At 42.2% G+C, this 20,046-nt stretch overlaps 1 protein-coding gene across 1 annotated transcript in view; it reads right to left on the minus strand.

Moving 5' to 3' along the window:
* The window catches only part of PTPN5 (protein tyrosine phosphatase non-receptor type 5), a 47,462-nt gene that overhangs the window by 8,239 nt on the left and 19,177 nt on the right, over positions 1–20,046 (minus strand). Inside the window, exons 6-10 of the mRNA XM_066632193.1 lie at positions 18,215–18,299; positions 14,415–14,494; positions 13,739–13,876; positions 6,635–6,745; positions 3,655–3,815 (exon numbers count right to left, since the gene is read on the minus strand). Of these exons, the coding sequence (XP_066488290.1) occupies positions 3,655–3,815; positions 6,635–6,745; positions 13,739–13,876; positions 14,415–14,494; positions 18,215–18,299 (575 nt within the window). The remainder of the gene's footprint in view (positions 1–3,654; positions 3,816–6,634; positions 6,746–13,738; positions 13,877–14,414; positions 14,495–18,214; positions 18,300–20,046) is intronic.

The following is a 20,046-nucleotide window of genomic DNA, read 5'->3' on the forward strand; positions in this document are numbered from 1 at the left end:
CTAAAGAGCGACTGAGGCCAAACTGTGGTTTGTGAGCCACATGTGAATCTAAGGCATTTGAATTTATGTATGCGTAGTTTTCTTAACGAAAATATTCCTTATAGGAAAAACTACATAATGGGCAGTTCTGTGGAAGACTGCATAAAGAAAATGCTAGAGAGGTTTAAAAATTATTGACACCTATGGTTATTTTGCTTGGATATTCAAAATATTATGCTATAGCAGGACACAGACACCTATTTGCTAATCTGCCGATTGTGGAAAAATCTTAGTGGCCAGTTATTGGAAACAAGCCAGTAAAGAACCTGGAACATCAAGTTTAACTTGTAAAATGCAGTCCTGGAATGGGAACAATAATGCTAGAGAGACTTCTGTGAAACAATGGGCACCTTTCATCCAAGAGAGGAACAGGTCCAAATCAGGGGCAAATGTACTGTATTTAGACTGACTGTATTGAATGTGATTTCAAGCATCATAATCTTAACGTGTTCTTTTCTATAAAATAAGTGTTTCTCAAACTGTGGGTCGGGAGCCAATTTCAGGTGGGTCCCCATTCATTTCAATATTTTATTTTTAATACATTAGACTTGATGCTACCATGGTATGTGACTGCATTTGGGGAAATGTTACAGATCTGTACTTTGAACAGGGTGCTATGTATATGCTTTTAACAATGATATGGGACTGACTCCTGGGTAAGTGTGGGTAGGATTACAGCCTAGGATTGTGAAAAATTTTCCTGCTTGATGATGTCACTTCTGGTCATGACATCACTTCTGGTGGGTCCTGACAGATTCTCATTCTAAAAAGTGGGCCTTGTTCAATGTGTGAGAACCATTGCTATAAAAGCTTTAGGGCCCAATTCTATTCAATTTTTCAGTGCCGGTGCAGCCAAGTCAATGGGGTGTGTACTGCTTCCTGTGATGGGGAAGCAGTCAAGGAGGCCTCCTCAAGGTAAGAGAATGTTCCATTATCTCGAGCCTGTATTGTGCTTGCAGTGGGGCTGGAAAGTTGGATAGAATTTGGCCCTGCGTATGTTCTTTATATTTTTATCTCTTAAAATCTGATATTGTGAACCTTTTTCTATTGATAACCTATTTAATTAAATTCATTGAAAAGAAAAAGAGTTAAAGAATTTTGGAGCGTACTTATAATGTAGCACTGGTTACCAAACACTGGACAACACAGAGCAATTAAGCCAGAAACCAAACAAGTTGTAATTGCTCTAGGATGGTGATGATGCAAGGACTTTTAATGATGATGATGATTTTAGACTTGTTATAGCCTTATTTAGACTCCTTATAGAAACATACAGTTTGCCTCTTCTCCCAATGGCTACATTAAATCTTTCCAAAGCCTCTATATAAGTATCTTTGCAATAGGACAGGACCAATAAAGGTAGCCCTGACTTCTGCTACTTGCACATTACCGTCTTTTATTCATATACCACCTTCCTTCCATGTCCATTATGCATGGTTAAATGTATGTCCTACTTGCATTCTTAGCAAAAATGATTTTAGCTTTGAAACAGAAAATGTTCCTTGCTCTCCAAGGAAGTCCAATTGTATGGAAAAAAAATGTTGAGATCTCTGTGCAATAGTCAGGCACAAATGAAAGAGCCAGTTTTGCTCATTTTTGTGAGGGGGGAGAATATTGGTCCCACTTACAGAATCTGTAGATGTTCATGATTCCCTATTTAGCATTTCTGCAAAGGAACATTGCTTTTTATACCTATTGCCCGAATTTATTTTTCAAGAACATACCATAACTCTGTATCTGCTTTGGAACTATCATTGTACAGTTGCGTTCTGCTTAAAAACAGGGATGCGGACCACTGGGGCTTGATGCTATGTGAAGCCTCTGAAGGCAATAGGAAGCTCTAGAATTGCATGAGAGACGCAACTTCCAGTTTCCTCTGAGAAACCAGAAATCGTGTCTCTCATGTGATTGGGGCGTTCTGAGCCTGGCAGAGGCAGTACGCAGACACATGCTGCCTCTGGGAGGCTCAGACAAGCCTCCAGAGGAGGCTTGGGGGATGCGACCTCCTGACCAGCGGCAGCCATTGAATATGCAACCTGTTGCTGGTCAGACACCATTAAGGGGCGTACACCTGTAATTGTTTATTTTACTTTTTAAATTTTACGATGTAAACCACTTTGTGAACTATTCTTGCTGAAAAGCAGTATTCTTAGATGATGATAAATATTCTTAATAGATGATGATGACGATGATATACAGGTCAAGACTCATTATTCCGGAGGGTTCCATTCCAAGAACTCACTTGGATGGCAAAAAAAGGCACTATAGTAAATCAATTTAAAAAACAAATTTTCTTTGCTCTGGTGATTTAAAACAGCCTTGCTGACCTTTTGAAATGCACACAGAGGCAATCAGTCTGCCTCCAGGCCTTTAGGCTTCACTAGAAAGCAAATCCCTCGCTTCACCAGGAGCCCCAGCTAGGGGGAAAGAATTGAAAAGGTGATAGGAGGTGATAATCGCTGCCATTTAGCCTTCTTTCAGGGTCTCAGGGGGAAGGGAGGAGTGAAGCCTGCAGAAAGAATGACTGATGGATTGTCAGCCGGCTGCCCTCTCTGGCATTATTAAAGGACTGTTTTGCTTTAATTTAAAGGGCCCTTCTCATCAGCTTTGAGATAGAAAAATCTGTGGATACTTAGGTTATACCTGTAATCACTTGTATGACAGTGTCTCGGCAACAGTAAAAAGCTGTTTTTTAAACTGTGATTTTAAAGGGGTGCATTTTTTCCCCTTCTCCAGGGATCAGTACATTCCTTCTCATTTGCAGGGACCATTCGTGTTGAGTCAAATCCATGTATAAAAAATCCATGTATAACAAAGGCTGGACCTGTACTTTGGATTCATCTTGAAGTTTTCATGTATGCTGACTGTTTTTATATTCATAAACATTAATATAAAGACTTTTCATTTATTTTTACGCATATAACGATGGGAAAAAGTCATGTCAATGACAGAATAATTCAAAATTAGGAGGTACTTCCCCACAGATTATGGCTCAGTTCATACACTTTGGGTCCAGTCCCGCCCCCCTCCCGCTGGTGCAGCCATGCTGAAAAGGAGCCTGCTGTATCCAGTGGGGGTGGGGTGGAGGGGTGAGTGGATCGGTAGCCTTTGGAAGGGGGATTTAAATCTCTGCAAACCTCCCACTTGGCAATGGGTCTCCCATGCCCACACTCTCACCTTGCAAACTGGGTCACTGGCTGCTCAGTAAATGTATAAAATGGGCCTATAATTAAAAACTGATGTTTCAAACATGCCCCATCTCATTTATGCAACCTACTGGCGCCTACTGGAACAAGGAGAAAGTCAGGTCATGCTATGCTTTCCATGCCATTCAAAGAGCAAATGTTGCTATAGGATGGTCACATTGTAATTCCTTTTTAGGTGGAATGTCTCCTGAAGTTCTAGCAGGGTACTAAGAGACAAACAAACAGCATTAAAACCATAACCCAACAGGCAAAATGAAGGTGGGGCTTATGCAAAAATGGTTCGTTCTATGTCAGTACAGCTTGGGAAAGTTCCTTGGAGAGAATATAAGTAGAAATAGTTAACTACCTAAAAGTCTGGTTCTCTCTTCAAAGAGCACCACAGAGGTTTAATAGTGCAAAATTAACCTACCTGCAGTGAACAATGATTGGAGCATTCTTTTCTTCTGCACTCTTTATGGCCTCTTCTACTTCCTGAACCAGTTGCAGCAAAGGTGGTGCCTGATCAGGGGTCTTCTGGTCTGGCCAAGATGTATACCAGTAGTGCTTCAGATTTCTTACTTCTTCACCCTTCTGTGAGCCATTTTGAAAGAAAATTAGCAGTATTGTAGAGCAACCCCATTAATCACCATTTCCAACATTTAGAAGGTTTCTTATGGGAAAGATTCAGAGAGACAGGCCTTCCTTACAAGCTGTGCTTTGCATAACTGCCTGTTTAATTTGGACAGTTGGGAAAGATATTTCCCAAAAGTCAGGCTTCTTGATTTTTCATATCCTCACTTGGGGTATGCAACTTAGGCTGCAATCCTAACCAACTTGCCAGCACTGACGTAAGGCAAATGCAACTCCGAGGTAAGGGAACAAACATTGAGGCCTCCTACCTTGAGGAGGCCTCCATGACTGCCCCCCAACTGCACGATGTAGCGCATGCCCCACTGGCACAGCTATGCCAGTGCTGGAAAGTTGGTAAGGATTGCACCCATCATTCATTAACTTAAGTCATAAGGAATGATTTACTAGCTTACTTCTCATCCCACAGGCACCTCACTACATCATAGTTTTCGGTAGCATTTTTGAATCTGCACAGCCACCAGCTGTAGTTTTGTCCTGAATGATCCACTGAAGTGTGGGAAATTCTTCTTGGATTCAAAAAGCTGAACAAGGCAACTTTTAACTCCCTTCTGGTCCTAAAATCCTGTAACTTTATTGCGTACTACCTTTATCTAGTATGTGAATAGTTCTTTTAAACCCAAGCTAGCTTGCTGCATCAGCCAAGACATTTTACCCTGAAAAATGGTAAAATGGTAAAAATTGTACCAAAAATGGGGAAAAAGGTAAAAAAACACACAAAAAAGCATGATCCTAGTGAAAGTACATAGCTGTGCCAGAACACAAAAGTGCCATGCACTGAGACACCCATAGCAGCACCCTAGGTTTATGCACTTTGCAAGTAGATGTTCTAGATTAGATCTTGGCAGAAAACGATTGGAAGGGAAGGCCAAGAAGGTATTGAGTTGACCTGCTTCCCAATCCATTTCTCCTAGCACTACAATATCCAATTGCATGGAGTGATAACAGTAATGTGGTATCCGAAATGACAGCACTGACTCTGCTGCTCGATTGGCTCACCACACACAGCAAAGCCACTGCTCAAGATATTGCGTTGGCACAGCAGCCATTTTACCATTCTAAACATTCTGTCATATGCTCATGTTGCTATTCAATTAACTGAAGAGCCATGCTTCAAGATATAATCACATTCTTAATAATATTGGCTACATAGACTGTCAGAAATTGTATTTATATCCTGATAGACAGATAGCTATTTCTAATTGCATATACCACATGTCAGCTTCTGGGAAAGCAGAAGGCATAAGGCTTACTTTTTTCCCTTCAATCCTCCTGAATCAACAAACATGCTGCTCAGTTAGCAGGCAAATTCCTTAATGGGGCCTGCTTAACTTGAGGGTCTTGTGCTTAATTTTGTGCCCAATTGGAGGTAAAGATCACTGAAATATTCACTCCAGACTTCTTGCCACTGGTTGCAGTGTTAACTGCCCCAGCTAGCTATGGAAGAAGGATCTAAAAAAAAAAATGCAGGCCCTTAGAACAGTGGTTTCCAAAGCCCTCCTTAGAAGAAGGGAACTACCTAAGTGCTTGTGGGGGCAGGGGGATTGCAGCAATGCGATTCCCAGGATCACGCTGCTGTTGGGAAAAGAGGGGGGTTTCTGGCTTACTTGAAACCAGCTATGGGGTCCAGGGGGTGCAGGGAGCCCCGCGGACATCTCTGCAGGGCACCCCAAGCCTTGAAAACAAAATTTAAAAAAAAAAAACATGATTGGAAGTGGCTTCCGATCATATTTTTTTTTAATTTTCAGTGCTATACTTTCTAACCAAGGACTAAACTTTCTAACCAAACCAGCCTAATTTGAATTTGATCAACCAAGCAACCAACCATGCCTAATGCTCAGCCCTCTAAAACAGGATGCCTCAGATGAATGTTTCTATTCTTGTGAAAAAAAATTGTTCATCTCTCTCTCCTTTATGGAAAAGTTTATTCACTGATATTTAAAGCAGTAATGTTGTCAAGTTAAAATAGCTTATGGGGAAGAAGTTCTTTAGTGGGAAGAAACGTTTTAGTATGGGCATGCGATGTCACTGTAGATATCAGTTCCTGTACTACGACAGCATTCACATCTTCTGCAGGTTTGTTTCTGTAGCAACCATCAACTTTATGGTCTCAGTGATACCACCATTTTATTGCAGATTTGTGACAAACTAAAACTGTCCTGCTATGTGTATCTTGAACACACGGGGGAATCTGTATAGACAGTGCAAAAACCATGGTTAATCTAAAGCTGATGCATTCAGGATGACTTTTTAAAAACTAACTGAGGGAGACAAGAAACGATTACTAAGTAAGCATGTTGAAATAATGACGGACAGTCACTAGTATTGGATGTCTCATTGAGTTTTTCTACTAAAAAATGATCAGATTCATTTTGCAAGTGGCAGGATTCAGATTACACATGCTCCCAGCTAAAATAGCTGACTGTTTACATTGTTGTGGGTCCAATCCTATCCAACTTTCTAGCACTGGTGCAGCCACAATGCAGCCCCGAGGTAAGGAAACAATGTTCCCTTACCTTGGAGGAGGCCTCTGTGACTGCATCTCCACCACAGGATGCAGCACATGCTCCATTGGCTCAACAGCACCAGCAGTGGAACATTAGATAGAATTGGGTCCTGTGTTGCTTATGAGCCTGGAAGCTGGACATCAGTGCAATAATGAATATATTGTATAGCCTGGATATTTTTGGTGAAATGACTGTCCATGAGCAAGCATGGACATAATTTTTCTAGCTGCTGTACACATATTTGAGTAATCTTACCTTTAAAGTAACAAGCCTTAACCGGTAATCATCTGCTTGTATGACTCTATTAACTGTGATTTCAATTCCTTCATAGATAACCTGATCTTCTGGCCAGTATTCTGTACATTTCTAAACAAAACATAAACCAGAGATAGAAAGTAGATATCTGGAAAAAGTGCTGTACTAAAAATAAGTTGAGCATATATTTGAGTGAGTTACAGATGCAGTATGTTAACAGAGACCTGTTAAGATATGGACTATATCTACCAATAGCCACAGATCAAAGAGCTACTTTAGGTGTGCTCAAGGGCTTCCATGTTCATGCCCCAATGCCACATCAAACTGTTTTTGAAGTTCCCTTGTTGCTAGAACTAAACCCTGAGAGAGCTTCTATAACATTAAGGACCAGACGAAAGGGAAAATTCCCTCTGATGCCAGTTTCCCCATCTTGGCATTACTGGGATGGAAGAAGCCACACTAATGGGCATGTCAACAATGTCAGAAGTGTACAGACATCAGTGAAGAACATTTTGAGCACTTCATCTAAATCATTAATTAACTGGGTCAAGCAACTGCTTCTGTGTATACCATATGCAATATCCATGTGAATTATAGCATATTACATTTTACACTATAAATGATATGTACATTTTCTTGAGACAACCTATTGTTACCCATTCAGGTTTCCCTAGCTGTTCAGCAATGTCAGAGAGGGCTGCTGCTTCATCTCAAGCCAACTCTCCATCATCTAGTGCAGGGGTGTCAAACTCGTTTTATACAGAGGACCGAAGTTAGCATTCAGGGCATCTGCTGAGGGCCGGAAGTGATGTCATTAAGCAGAAAGTGACATCATTAAGCAGCTGATGGCCAGAAATCAGCACTTTGTTCTCACAAAAAAACTCATTAACTGCAAATGACAGAAGAGAAAATACCAAGTCTTGCTCATATTGCAAGATATGGGGGTCCCCAATTTTCATGTAGGCTGCTTTTCAGCAGTAACACCTCAGCACTACTCAGCAGCTGAGAGCCTGGGGGCCGAATAAAAAGCTTCTGGGGGCCGCATCCGGACCCCAGGCCTTATGTTTGACACAGCTGACACAGCTGAGCTAGTGGCCACAGTACCTCTTTACCAAAGGAACCATGAATGTGCACATGTGCCATATTATCAGTGGACATCCCACTGTCTATGAGCCAAGGAGACTACACTCAAACTCTGGCATCTCACAGAAAGTCCTAACAGAATTTCAGATTCAAAGGTAACCTTGGCCTTCTTATCTTACCTGACCATCTCCCACCATACACCTGTGTTTCAGAGTGATGAGGGACAAGATAAGAAGGCCAAGGTTACCTTTGAGAGGGGAGGAAGGAAAAGTCAAGAGGTACATTACAATACAGGTTGGCCCTTGGTATCTGCAGTGGATCCATTTCTAGCCCCCCCCCCCCCGTGGATAATGGAATCCATGGTGGGCCATCAGAGGATCTCTAGGCACAATTAAAGGCACCTTCCAGTCATGCCCAGAGGCATCAGAAAGGCACTTCTGGTTTTTGCAAAAACCGGAAGTGCCTTTCTGACACCTCTGGTAGGTTTTCTGAGGCCTGGAGAGGCAGAGCACAGCCTCCCCACGCCTCAGAAAGCCTCCTGGACATGACTGGAAGGCACTTCCGGTTGCGTCCAGGCGAGGCCCTCCAGTGCGGGTTCTGCACCTGAGCTGAGTCAAATCCCCAGGTGCCAAACCAGCAGAAAAAGAGGCCTTATCTGTATAGTTGTGGACTGACTGTGCTGTGCTGTCTTTAAGTTCTATGCACTGCTTTAAAAGGTCTATAATCTGGTCTATAAATTACACTTGTCACAGGAACTGACATCTGGGAGACATGATTCCCACCCACCCCTCCACATATTGTTTAGTAAAACTTATAAACAAATCATGGCCATCAGGATAGGAGTTTTTCTATCAGCAACCTGTGTTACCGATACTTGGCAGCAGGAGAAGGGAAACTCAGCAGCTTAGTTCGACTTCATTTCAAGTGAAGTCCATCCCTTTTATGTAGGCTCAGTTTTTCCCAAAATGTTCCTACCAAATTCTGTCTACAAACCCAAATCGCTTCTCCTGAAACTACCGTCTTCATCCATACAATGAGACTCTTCAGCTCCGCCTGTCTAGCTGGCCATGTGTGCCATGGCCAAAAGGCTACCTTGGAGGTCCTGGCCTTCAGCATCTACGTAGTAGCCTAAATTTGTCTTCCAGGCCTGACTACATTTTCCACTATCACTGATAATGTGCATCATGGACAGTGCCTTTTCCCCAACACAGTCTACCAGCCTATTTAGGTGATGCATGACTTCTACCACCTTTTTATCTGGCAGGCAAACTACCAAATAATCGACCCACTGATCATAAACATCTCTCTACGTTCCTAATGACTTGATCATCCACTACCAGGAGCCCCCCCCCCCTTGGAGGACTATTGGTATGAGAAGATACGGGTTCATCACACAAGGAGTGAGTCCATTAAAAATGATCACTCCCCAGTTCCTAAGAATGACATCCTCCTTCCCTGAGACTCACACTTTCCATGGCTGCAGCAGAACAGTCAGTCTGTGAGCAGGAACCTCTATCATATCCCTGAAGGTCAACATATCTCTCTGATTCTCTCAGTTTCTCCAGGTCAGCTACCTCAGCTTCAAGGCAACAGACTTGTTCCCCGGAAGCTAGGAGCTCACTGCATCGGATATCCACAACTTTTGCCCAACAGAAATCTGCTGGTTTTCTGTCTTCATAACTAGTTTTTTTTTAATAGGTTGCTTACTTTCAAAGCCAAATCTTACTTTGCATTTTATTTCTGCATGGGAGAGGAGGGAAATTGGTTTTGAGGAGGGGGGATGTCAGTGCCCTAGCCTTCTCATTCTTCTGCTCAACACACATATAGAGAAATTGCCTGTTTCCTTTCCATACATCTTGATACTTTGTCATTGGCCCCCTTCATAGGCTAGTTCCAAATTTATGATCATTGATGCTAAGCCAACAGTTTGCATGAACAAGATAATTCATCATTATCATTTCTTGTGCCAAAGTATTTCACAATTCCGTTCCCCCCCCACCACAGCCCCTCCATGCTATGACAGCATCCATTGTAAAAAAAACTGTCAAATGTGCTAGTAGCTATCTATAGCTCAGACTCCAAGCAGCTAAAATAGTGGAGTAAGAACACCCACACATTTCCGTGGGCTGTCTGTCAGTTCAGATTAGACCTGACAAGAGTGCTGGAATACCGAGCTGCTAATCTGTGAATTATTAGAGTTAATGTATATAGCAGGAACACAAAGGCTCTTTTTCTAGTATCAGAGCAGAACAAAGGTTTTGGCTCTGCACTGACACATGTTCAAGACATGGTGTTCATATATTAATCTGAAATGGAGGGGGGAGAACATCAGAGCGGGAATGTTACTTAAAAAAAAGCTTGCAGCCTATATTTAAATCTGAGTTTCATAGCACAGTTTTGGAAATAAGAGGTATCAATGAAAATCCAGACATAATCACCTCTTTTGTTAATACAGAAACTGATGGAATCTACTATATGTTTGTGCAAATGAGCAATTTCGAACCAAATATGTCTTTCAGAGAAAGTGTGCATATGTCTAAGTTTGCAGCATCCATATCTCCTTGGCAACATCTAAGTACTGCTGCATATAGAAACTGTGATGGATAGACTAGAACAAAAATGGAATCAGATCAAAATCCACTGAGCTCCCCCATTTGGGTAACAGCTAACTTATTGGTGGCTAATCCAGATGATTAGCTGAATAGTGACTCAAATACAGTTTAACTTTTGCTAGGCAATCTCTCATGGGCCAGTTCCAAGGTTTAATGCAATGTGTTCAATATCCTAATGTAGGGATCAGTCAACAGAACTTGCTGGTGAACCAGTTTACAGGATGCAAATTCAGGCACTGACCCACCATGGGTAGGAGATGTAGTCAGATGGCTGAGCTGCAGTACTGCCTGAAAAGCTAAGGAGGAAAAATTTTGGTCTTGTTCTGAAGAGAGATGCCAGGCTGATAAGCTGCTGTTACCCGTTGTGATAGAACCAAGTCACTGTTGAGTTGATGAGTCACCACAGTGAGAGAGTGGAGGAGTGTGTAAGAAGTTCAGGTGGCAAAGCACTGAGAACAGCCTTGAGAACTTGTCTGGACGTGATATACAGTTGCCTGCTGAAGTTTGATGGCACACAGCCAGAAGAGATAACCATAACGTGAAGGGAACATCTGGTGAACTAAGGGTTCTGTGAATCTTTTCCACAGAACTTATTGTAAAAACATCATTAAAAATGGTGGCTTGGATTAGCCTGTATGTAAAGTGCCTCGAATACTGTGTAAAAACAGAGAAAAGTGGTATATAAATGTCTATGTATGTATATATGTATGTATCCCTCAAAAGCTTGTCAGAGTTGCTCATGCTGCCCAGGGCTCTAGCATAATCACATTCATAAGAACATAAGAAGAGCCCTGCTAGATCAGGCCAAAGGTCCATCTAGTCCAGCTTCTTGTATCTCACAATGGCCCACCAAAAGCCCCAGGGAGCACACAAGACAACAGACACAATCTGCATCCCAATGCCCTCCCCTGCATCTGGCAATCAGAGGCAGCCTGTCTCTAAAATTAAGAGCTTGCACATACCTACTATGACTTGTAACCCGTAAAGAACTTTTCCTCCAGAAATTTGTCCAATCCCCTCTTAAAGGCATCCAGGCAAGATGCCATCACTACCGCCTGTGGCAAAGAGTCCCACAAACTAATTACACTTTGGGTAAAGAAATATTTTCTTCTGTCTGTCCTAACTCTCCCAAAACTCAACTTTCGTGGATGTCCCCTAGTTCTGGTGTTAGGTGAAAGGGAAAAGAGCGTTTCTCTATCCATGCTGTTCATCCCCTGCATAATTTTGTATGTCTCAATCATGTCCCCCCTCAGGCGCCTCTTTTCTAGGTTGAAGAGGCCCAAATGCTGTAGCCTTTCCTCATAGGGAAGATGTCCCAGCCCAGTAATCATTTTGGTTGCTCTCTTGTGCAGCTTTTCATCTCCACTATATCCTTTTTGAGATGTGGCGACTAGAACTGGACACAATACTCCAGGTGTGGTCTTACCATCGATTTGTACAACGGCATTACAATATTAGCTGTCTTATTCTCAATGCCTTTCCTAATGATCCCAAGCATGGAATTAGCCCTCTTCACTGCCGACACATTGGGTCAACACTTTAATTGAGCTGTCCACAAGGACCCCAAGATCTGATCTATCTCAGACAGCTCAGAACCCATTAGCCAATATGTAAAGTTTTGATTCTTTGCCCCAATGTGCATGACTTGACATTTACTTACATTGAAACGTGTCAGCTATTTTGCTCCCAGTCTCCCAGTTTGGAGAGATCCTTCTGAAGCTCTTCACAGTCTCTTCTGGTTTTTACCACTCAGAAAAGTTTGGTGTCATCTGCAAACTTGGACACCTCGTGGCTTAGCCCTGCCTCCAGGTCATTTATGAACAGGTTGAAAAGTACAGGTCCCAGGATAGATACTTGGGGCACTCCATTTTGCATCTCTCTCCATTGTAAAAATTGCCCTTTGACACCCAATCTCTGCTTCCTGGACCTCAACCAGTTCCTAATCCAGGAGAGGACCTGCCCTCTAATTCCCTGAATGTGGAGTTTTCTCAGCAGCCTTTGGTGAGGGACCGTGTCAAATGCCTTCTGAAAGTCCAGATATATAATGTCCACAGGTTCTCCTGCATCCACAGGCCTGTTGACCTTTTCAAACAATTCTAAAAGGTCTGTGAGGCAAGACTCACCCTTTCAGAAGCCATGCTGATTCTCCCTCAGCAAGTCTTGTTCGTCTATGTGTTTTAAGATTTTATCTTTGATGAGGCATTCCACCATCTTACCTGGAACAGACCTTAGGCTGACTGGCCTATAATTACCCAGGTCCCCTCTTCTTCCCTTTTTAAAGATCGGTGTGACATTTGCTATCCTCCAATCTTCTAACGCTGTGGCCGTTTCAAGGGACAAATTGCATATTTTAGTCAAGAGATCAGCAGCTTCATTCTTCAGTTCCTTAATAACTCTTGGATGGATGCCATCAGGGCCCGGCGATTTATTGATTTTTAATTTGTCAATTAGGTCTGAAACATCTTCTCTCTTAACTCTATCTGACTTAATTCCTTGGTCAGGAGGGGCCGTTCAGGCAGCAGTATCTGCCCAAGGTCTTCTGCCGTGAAGACAGATGCAAAGAACTCATTTAATTTCTCTGCCATCTCAAAGTTTCCTTTTATCTCCCCTTTCCCTCCCTCAACATTGAGAGGGCCAACTGCTTTTCTGGCGGGTTTCCTGCTTCTAACATATTTGAAGAAGCTTTTATTATTCCCCTTAATGTTGCTGGCAATGTGTCCCTCATAATCTCTCTTGGCCTCCCGTATCACCTTCTTACATTTCTTTTGCCACTGTTCCTTTTTATTCTCCTCATTAGGGTAAGATTTCCATTTAGGGAAGGAAGCTTCTTTGCCCTTTACAGTCTCTCTAACTTGGCTCATTAGCCATGCGAGCACCCTCCTGGACTTAGTGGAGCCCTTTTTCCTTTGGGGTATACACTTCTGCTGGGCTTCTATTACTGTTGCTTTAAACAACTTCCACGCACTCTGGAGAGACTGGACCTCTTTACCTTCCCTTTCAACTTCTTCCTAACTCAAATCCTAACTCCTTAATTCAAATCAGCACTCATGTTTGCAACGGAAGAACTAGTGGAACAGGGAATCATGCTTTCCCAGTGACAAATTTAAGTGCTGGGAAAACACAATATCCATGGTGCAATAGAAGCTCTACCTTCAGAAAAATAATCTCACAACAAATGAATAAAAACATGCACTTGTCTCTCTCAATATTGCATTAGGGCTTACATCTGGATAGTTGTTTTGTTTGTGAAACCTTTAACACACAGACACACACCAAACCTGGATTACTGCAGTGAGTTACAAAGCACACAAGCTCCACCGATGGAATAATGTAGACAATAATTTCCTATAGGTCAAGACATCTACTGTGGGGTCATCAATTACAACATGGGGTAGGAAGTCAACATTACCTCATTCATCTCTTCTATATTGGTAATCATGACGATAATTGGAGAACGCTCCTGCCACACCATTCTCCAGAAATCACTGACAGTATTAACTATGGGTCCCTGAGTAGCAATGTACACCTTTTCTTCTCCTCCATAGCCCTGCCAAACAGAGTAATAAAGGCTAATTAGTCTTAGAACAGCACACAGACCTCAGTCTTTACCTGGAGACTGTTAGCAAATCAGAAATAAATGTGCTTGCTCTCTCTCACACATGTATATTTACACAACGATACACACAGGCCAAGGACAGAAGGTGCAACTTCAGTTTATACAAGCAGCAACGGTTGTTATGGCAACAGGAGCAATTTATGCTATGCAAAATGCATAGTTAAGCCAAACTGGATTCTGCAAGGTTTCGTCTAGTGAAACGCAGACTGTGGTCTTGCTGTAGTTCAAGCACTGCAACAGAGACTGTAAACATGGCTAACACTGAATGTTGCAGACAGTCAAAGCATGACATTCAAAATCTTTTCCAATGTATTTTAAGGCTTTGAGATGTAATAGTGTCTCTCTGTATGTGCATGTGTTTGGGAGCAGGTTGGAGTAAATGGTGATCTATGGGATTTTGCAACTGTCCTTGAATAATTGAAACTTAGCAGCCTGCATGGAAAACTCAACAGGTTTGCTTAGCACCCACCCTGATGTAGTTGGCATTGATGTAAGAACTCAGGGGATCATCTTGATCATCTGAGGTAAGGCACACTCTGCTGTGAGGATCTGGAAAGTATAAAGCAACAGTGAAGAATTATGCACTGTATGGAAACATGAGGTCCTTCTTATCAATTTCTTAGTTATCCACCAGGCAAGAAAGTAATGGACAGCGTGGACCTTTAATGGACCTTTAATATGAACTACCAGGCATGACCTTCATGATCATGCAAAAATCACCCTAAATCTTATATTTGATGCTCAAGAAGTCAATAGCAACCCAATGCTGGGGAAGCAAGGTGCTCCAGAATCTCTTGCAAAGCCTTGATGGCCCCATCTCACTCTTTAAAATTGAAACTATTCTTGCATTGTATTGCTGCTCTGCACAAGATCTTTTATTGAGCACTAGCGTATCACAGCACTGACAGGTTGCAGCCAGGTTCCAATACAGCCACAAAGAAAGAGAGGTTCCTTTAAACTACTTCTGAGACCTACTACAGGATTGTACAGTTTGCTGCCCCTGTGCAGGTAGCTTCAAATCACCTGAAATCAATGGCTTTCAGCTGATTAGGCTCTCCTAAGATCAAAGACTTTATTCCTTAAAAGAAAGAAAAAATAACCACAACAAATCTGTGAATCTGCAAAGGATATTTCCTACAAGAGAAATATAAATTAGCTGAATTAAAGACTATTATCATTTCTCTCACAAACTACAATTAACTGCAGAGTTGCAGGCAACTGATCATTAAGTTAAGTGCCTGTTTACCTTTCAATTCTAACTGGAATGAACATCTGTTTTAGACAACCTTAGATACTTTTCATTTTCCCCCAGAGCAATACATTATACTTCGTAGGCAACTTTTCTAATGAATGAAGTATTTGCCATTTTTAAGCATGAAGTATGACAATAAAATGATTCACCGAAAGCTATATAAGCAAAACAGACCTGATAACTCAATGCCATATACATGATCTTGTAAGCTACACATTCTCTCTCCCTGTGATTACACGCAACATAAACCGAGTTACTGACATATGCAACAGGTAGCAGTCTAGGGTTAATGGGGATTGCTGTTCACTATGAGAGAGGCAGAGGCTAACAAGATGTCTTAGTAACCCATTACCCCTTGCCTCTTGTTATATCTCCACGTAGAATACAGATTATAAGCTGCTTGGGTCAGTTTACTTCTTAATGCTTCATTTACTTTGTGCAGCAGAGTGGATAGTTGTGGTTTATTAGCAAGGTCCATCTTCTTCACCTAAACATGGTATGGTGGAACAGGGCAAAGCAGGTGAATGGCCCAGTCATTAGCAATAGCTCTCTGGTTATTTCTCCCTCCCAAGTGGTTGATCTGGGAATTCTGATGATTTTCTGCTGCCACCACCAAGGCAGGGAAAAAGCAGACAGAGTGGCCACCTTGGAAACCCTGATCTGTTAAGGCAGTCACTTTCAACGACTGTGCCGTGGCACACTGGTGTGCCACAAATGGTCTGCAGGTGTGCCACGGGAGTTTGGGGGAGGGTCATTTATTAGTAGGACCATTGGGTGATATGAGCCCCCCACCAACAGCATAGTGTGCCTTGTCAATTGTCAAAAAAATGATGGTGTGCCTTGACAATTTTAGTACCTTGTCAGTGTGCCCTGAGACGAAAAAGGTTGCAAATCACTGTATTAAGGGGTTTCCAAAACCTGGCAATCCCTGCTGGTGCAAAAACCAGAACAAATGATATCAAGGACTGAGTTGGCTGGGACAACGTGACTACAGATCCAGCCTATTTATACACAGATTTTTTATACACGAATTTGACTCAACACGAATGGCCCCTGCAAATGAGAGGAATGTGCTGATCCCTGGAGTAGGGGAAAATGCACCCTTTAAAATCAGTTTAAAAAACTGAATAGTCCTTTAACAATAGCCTTCTTAATGAGAGGGAGAGAGAGAGAGAGCGAGAGAGAGAGAGAGAGCGCAGCTGGCTGACAATCCATCAATCCTTCTCTCGCCAGTGGGCCCCTTCCTCCCCCTGAGCACCTGAAAGGAAAGGGGATCACTTTGCACTGGTGAAGGGAGGGGCTGAGTGAAGCACTTGGAGGAGGACTGATTGATGGATTGTCTTCTTAATGACTCTTATCTTACATCACAAAGGTCATCAAGGTTGTTTTTAAATCACAGGAGCAAAGAAACTTTTAAAAAAAATTGATTTGCTATAGTGCGTTTTTTTGCCATCCACGTGGGTGCTTGGAAAGGAACCCACGCGAATAATGAGGCTCAACCTGTATCTTCAAGTTAAAGAACTGTGACCAAGCAGATAGGGAACAGTTGTTCGTGTTGAACCCTGACAGCCCCTGTGGATCTACTTGGATCTGGATCAGCTCGATTGCTGGCAGAGATTTGAGTAGACTTGTGTAGAGTTTTCAGGCGTTGGAGGGGGACTAAGATCACCCTGAACCTGAACTGCACCCTCCTGGACCTGAACCGCCCTTTTCTCCATTCTCTCCTGCCCAGTTTCACACATGCACTGCCTTCCCTTCACCTTCCCCCCACTCTGGAATGCTTCTCAATTACCCAGCAGGGAGCATTCCACTGATTGCTCCTGACAGTCCTCCGACCAGTGCAGAGACTCAGATTCCACCATGCTGACCTCCCCACCTGTGTCTCTGTTCTTCTGGCTGCTGTGACATGCCTCATGGCACGTTTGTGATGGCTGTCTCCTGGGCAGCATGAGGGAGACCAGCACTGCTCTGGGCTAGGATAGGGCTGTAAATTGTGTTAGTTATGTGAATGGGACTTGAATACAGAACAACAGTAAGGCCTAGAGCTTTCAGCCTTGACTTACATATAACTCTTATAACTTGCAAATGATTAAACAGATTTTCAAGGGTTTGAGGACTGAAGAAGAGCTATATCAATCTAGTAAAAATAACAAAGGGCTCTGTATATATAAAATTCCTGGTTCAACCCCCCAGTGTCTCCTGTTAAAGGATTGCAGGCAGCAAAACTGAGCAAAACTTCCGTCTGAAGCTACTAATAAAAAAGACAATTTTGGGCTGAATGGATCAACAGACTAATTCAATATAAGGCAATTTCATGTGTTCTCACAGGTCAGGGTATAAGAGACATATTCTGCATAAAGAAGGTCCTCACTGGTATCTTTAGTTTAGAAGGATCACAGGTACCAAGGCTAGGTAAGACCTGATGTCTCTTGTCCTTGTGCCACTACATTCCACTCTCATCCAACTCTCATTAACTCCTTCCCTACAGGCTCCATTTTGGAAGTTTCTGAAAATGAAATTCCTGGACTAGTGGCAACAGCTACTAAGGCAGAGTAAATACTTCAAGTGCACTGATCTCCTTCAACAAGAAAAAAAACACATTTCATGAAATTTAGCCTTCTCTACCATTCTGCACATTTTTTGCAGGAGACTTGTGACCAACACACGCAGTACTATGCGTTGCTATTCAGCCTATGCTGGAGATTCAGCAACAGAAACACAAGCCACAAGTAATCCTTTCTAGCAATGAAAAAAACCAAAAAATACCAGCACATGCTACCATCTTCTATAGACTAATATCTTCTTAACTATCTTCCCCACTCCGTGGACAAGCGTTAATAAAACGCACATAACTGTATCAAGCATAAAGGATATCAAGCTGATTCAAACAAACTGAAAATACTGCTTTACCTTTTTTAGCAAATGTGAAATATCTAGCACTGTTGCACATTCAGCCTGAAGAATTGTTGAATTTTGCTCATAATATGAATTACTAGTAATATGAATTTTGTGCTTACTTGGGAGAATTGTTTTGTAGCGATTCTTTCGCACCAAACCTGGAATATCATATTCCTTTGGATCAACAAAATTCATTGGGATTTCCTGTTAAAAGATATACAACAGAAACCATTAACATAACCATAATGAACAAGTTAAACAAAATCCTGTTATATTTTCAAGTACTGATTGAAATGAAATTAGCTGAAGTATTATTAGGAATAATTATACATGACATAGTATTTTTGCTAGTTTTTATTTCAAAATTTCATTGATAGATTTCTTTTTCTGGGATTGTGGTTTCCTTTGTGAAATTATAAATAGTAAAATGCTTCTGAAAAGTATTATTGAGTAATGCAGAAGAACTAATTTAGCTCTAGAAGCTCTATTGTGACTAGAGGCTTACAGCCCAATCCTGAGTCCTGAGTGCACAGGACTGCTGTGGAGCTGAAAATGGCTGCTGTGGTATCCTGCATACACTTGGTAGCCCGTGGTGGCTCCTCAGGGGAAGGGAAGTAGCTCCGCAATGGGGCTACTCAATTCCACAGCAGCTCTTCCCCCATCTCCCCCTGCCCTAGAACCCTCCTTCACCACGCCCCCTCTCACCTCTCCACCACCTGGTGGATTGGGTGAGCCACCAGAAGGTGGAACACAGGCCCAGCACAGTATGGCATGTTTGCAACAGTGTGCACTGCTGGTGAGCCAGTGCGCAGGGCTATGGATCAGGCCCTTAGGCTACAATATTACACAGAATTGGGAAGGGTAAATAACTTTCAAGTTAATGGGATTTAAGTAGCTTAACTATGTATGGGATTGCAGCCGTAGCTCTTAGACATGGGGGCAGGAGGTGAGATGCATCAAAAGATTCTCCCCAAGGCAGTTGAACGACTCCAAATGAATAACTCCACAGTTGCTATGGCACTACTCTACAGTTCCTGGCTTGCCCACAAATACAGAGGAACTGAAAAGTCAGCTGGTAAACTTCAGGTTACCTTTTGTCTTGCATCACATACACAGCTTTTAGAGCCACAGCAATGGCTCTGCGTCATTCTTTTTACAGAGAAAGGAAAGCAACAATGGCCTATTTGGAAAGGCTGGACATCAAAATGGCTCCTGTGATTCAAGGTACACCAGGAAGATATTTTCTATGGCTCTGGGGCCATGCATTAGACAAATTTAAAAGCAGACTTTACCAAACCAAGGCATGCTAAAGGTATTTCACATGCATATATGGTGGGTCAGTATGATTTTTGCAGCCATCCATTTCTCAATCTCAGTTTACTCCCTAACATTCTGCTTCTGCTTATCTTTGTGCACCAATCAAGGAGCATCTACAAGTGTATAGTTCAAAATTCACAGACTTCACAGTCTGAGATTTGCTCCCACCCCAATTCTCACAGAAAAAGATTTCACTTTTGTAAGTCCATGCAAGATGAGCTGGGAGACCTGTGGATATGTGATATCCCACTGCACTGAACTGCATCTCGCAATGAAAGTATGTGAGAAGAGCCCTTAACAGCAAGGTGGATTATATCAAAATATGTCATTCATAATTGTGTCCATGCACATATGTGAATGTGCACATATGCATGTAAATACTATTACAATAAAGTACACTATGTTAGTTGCCATCTAGCAGTCCTCCTGCCAAGTAACTGAAGGTATCATCAGACATTTACAATGCATATTTAAAGGAGATCACATCCTTCAGGAAATCTTGACATCTGCTTTCTTTTAGATTTTGGATAACCTTTTGATCCCCTCAGAATGTGTTAGACCCCCTTGGAATTAATATACTTTTGAGCATGCATGCATGAATAAATAAAATTTCCTGTAGTACTGTATCTCTAGT

This window comes from Tiliqua scincoides, chromosome 1, assembly GCF_035046505.1.
Source record: "Tiliqua scincoides isolate rTilSci1 chromosome 1, rTilSci1.hap2, whole genome shotgun sequence".
Lineage (NCBI taxonomy): Eukaryota > Metazoa > Chordata > Lepidosauria > Squamata > Scincidae > Tiliqua > Tiliqua scincoides.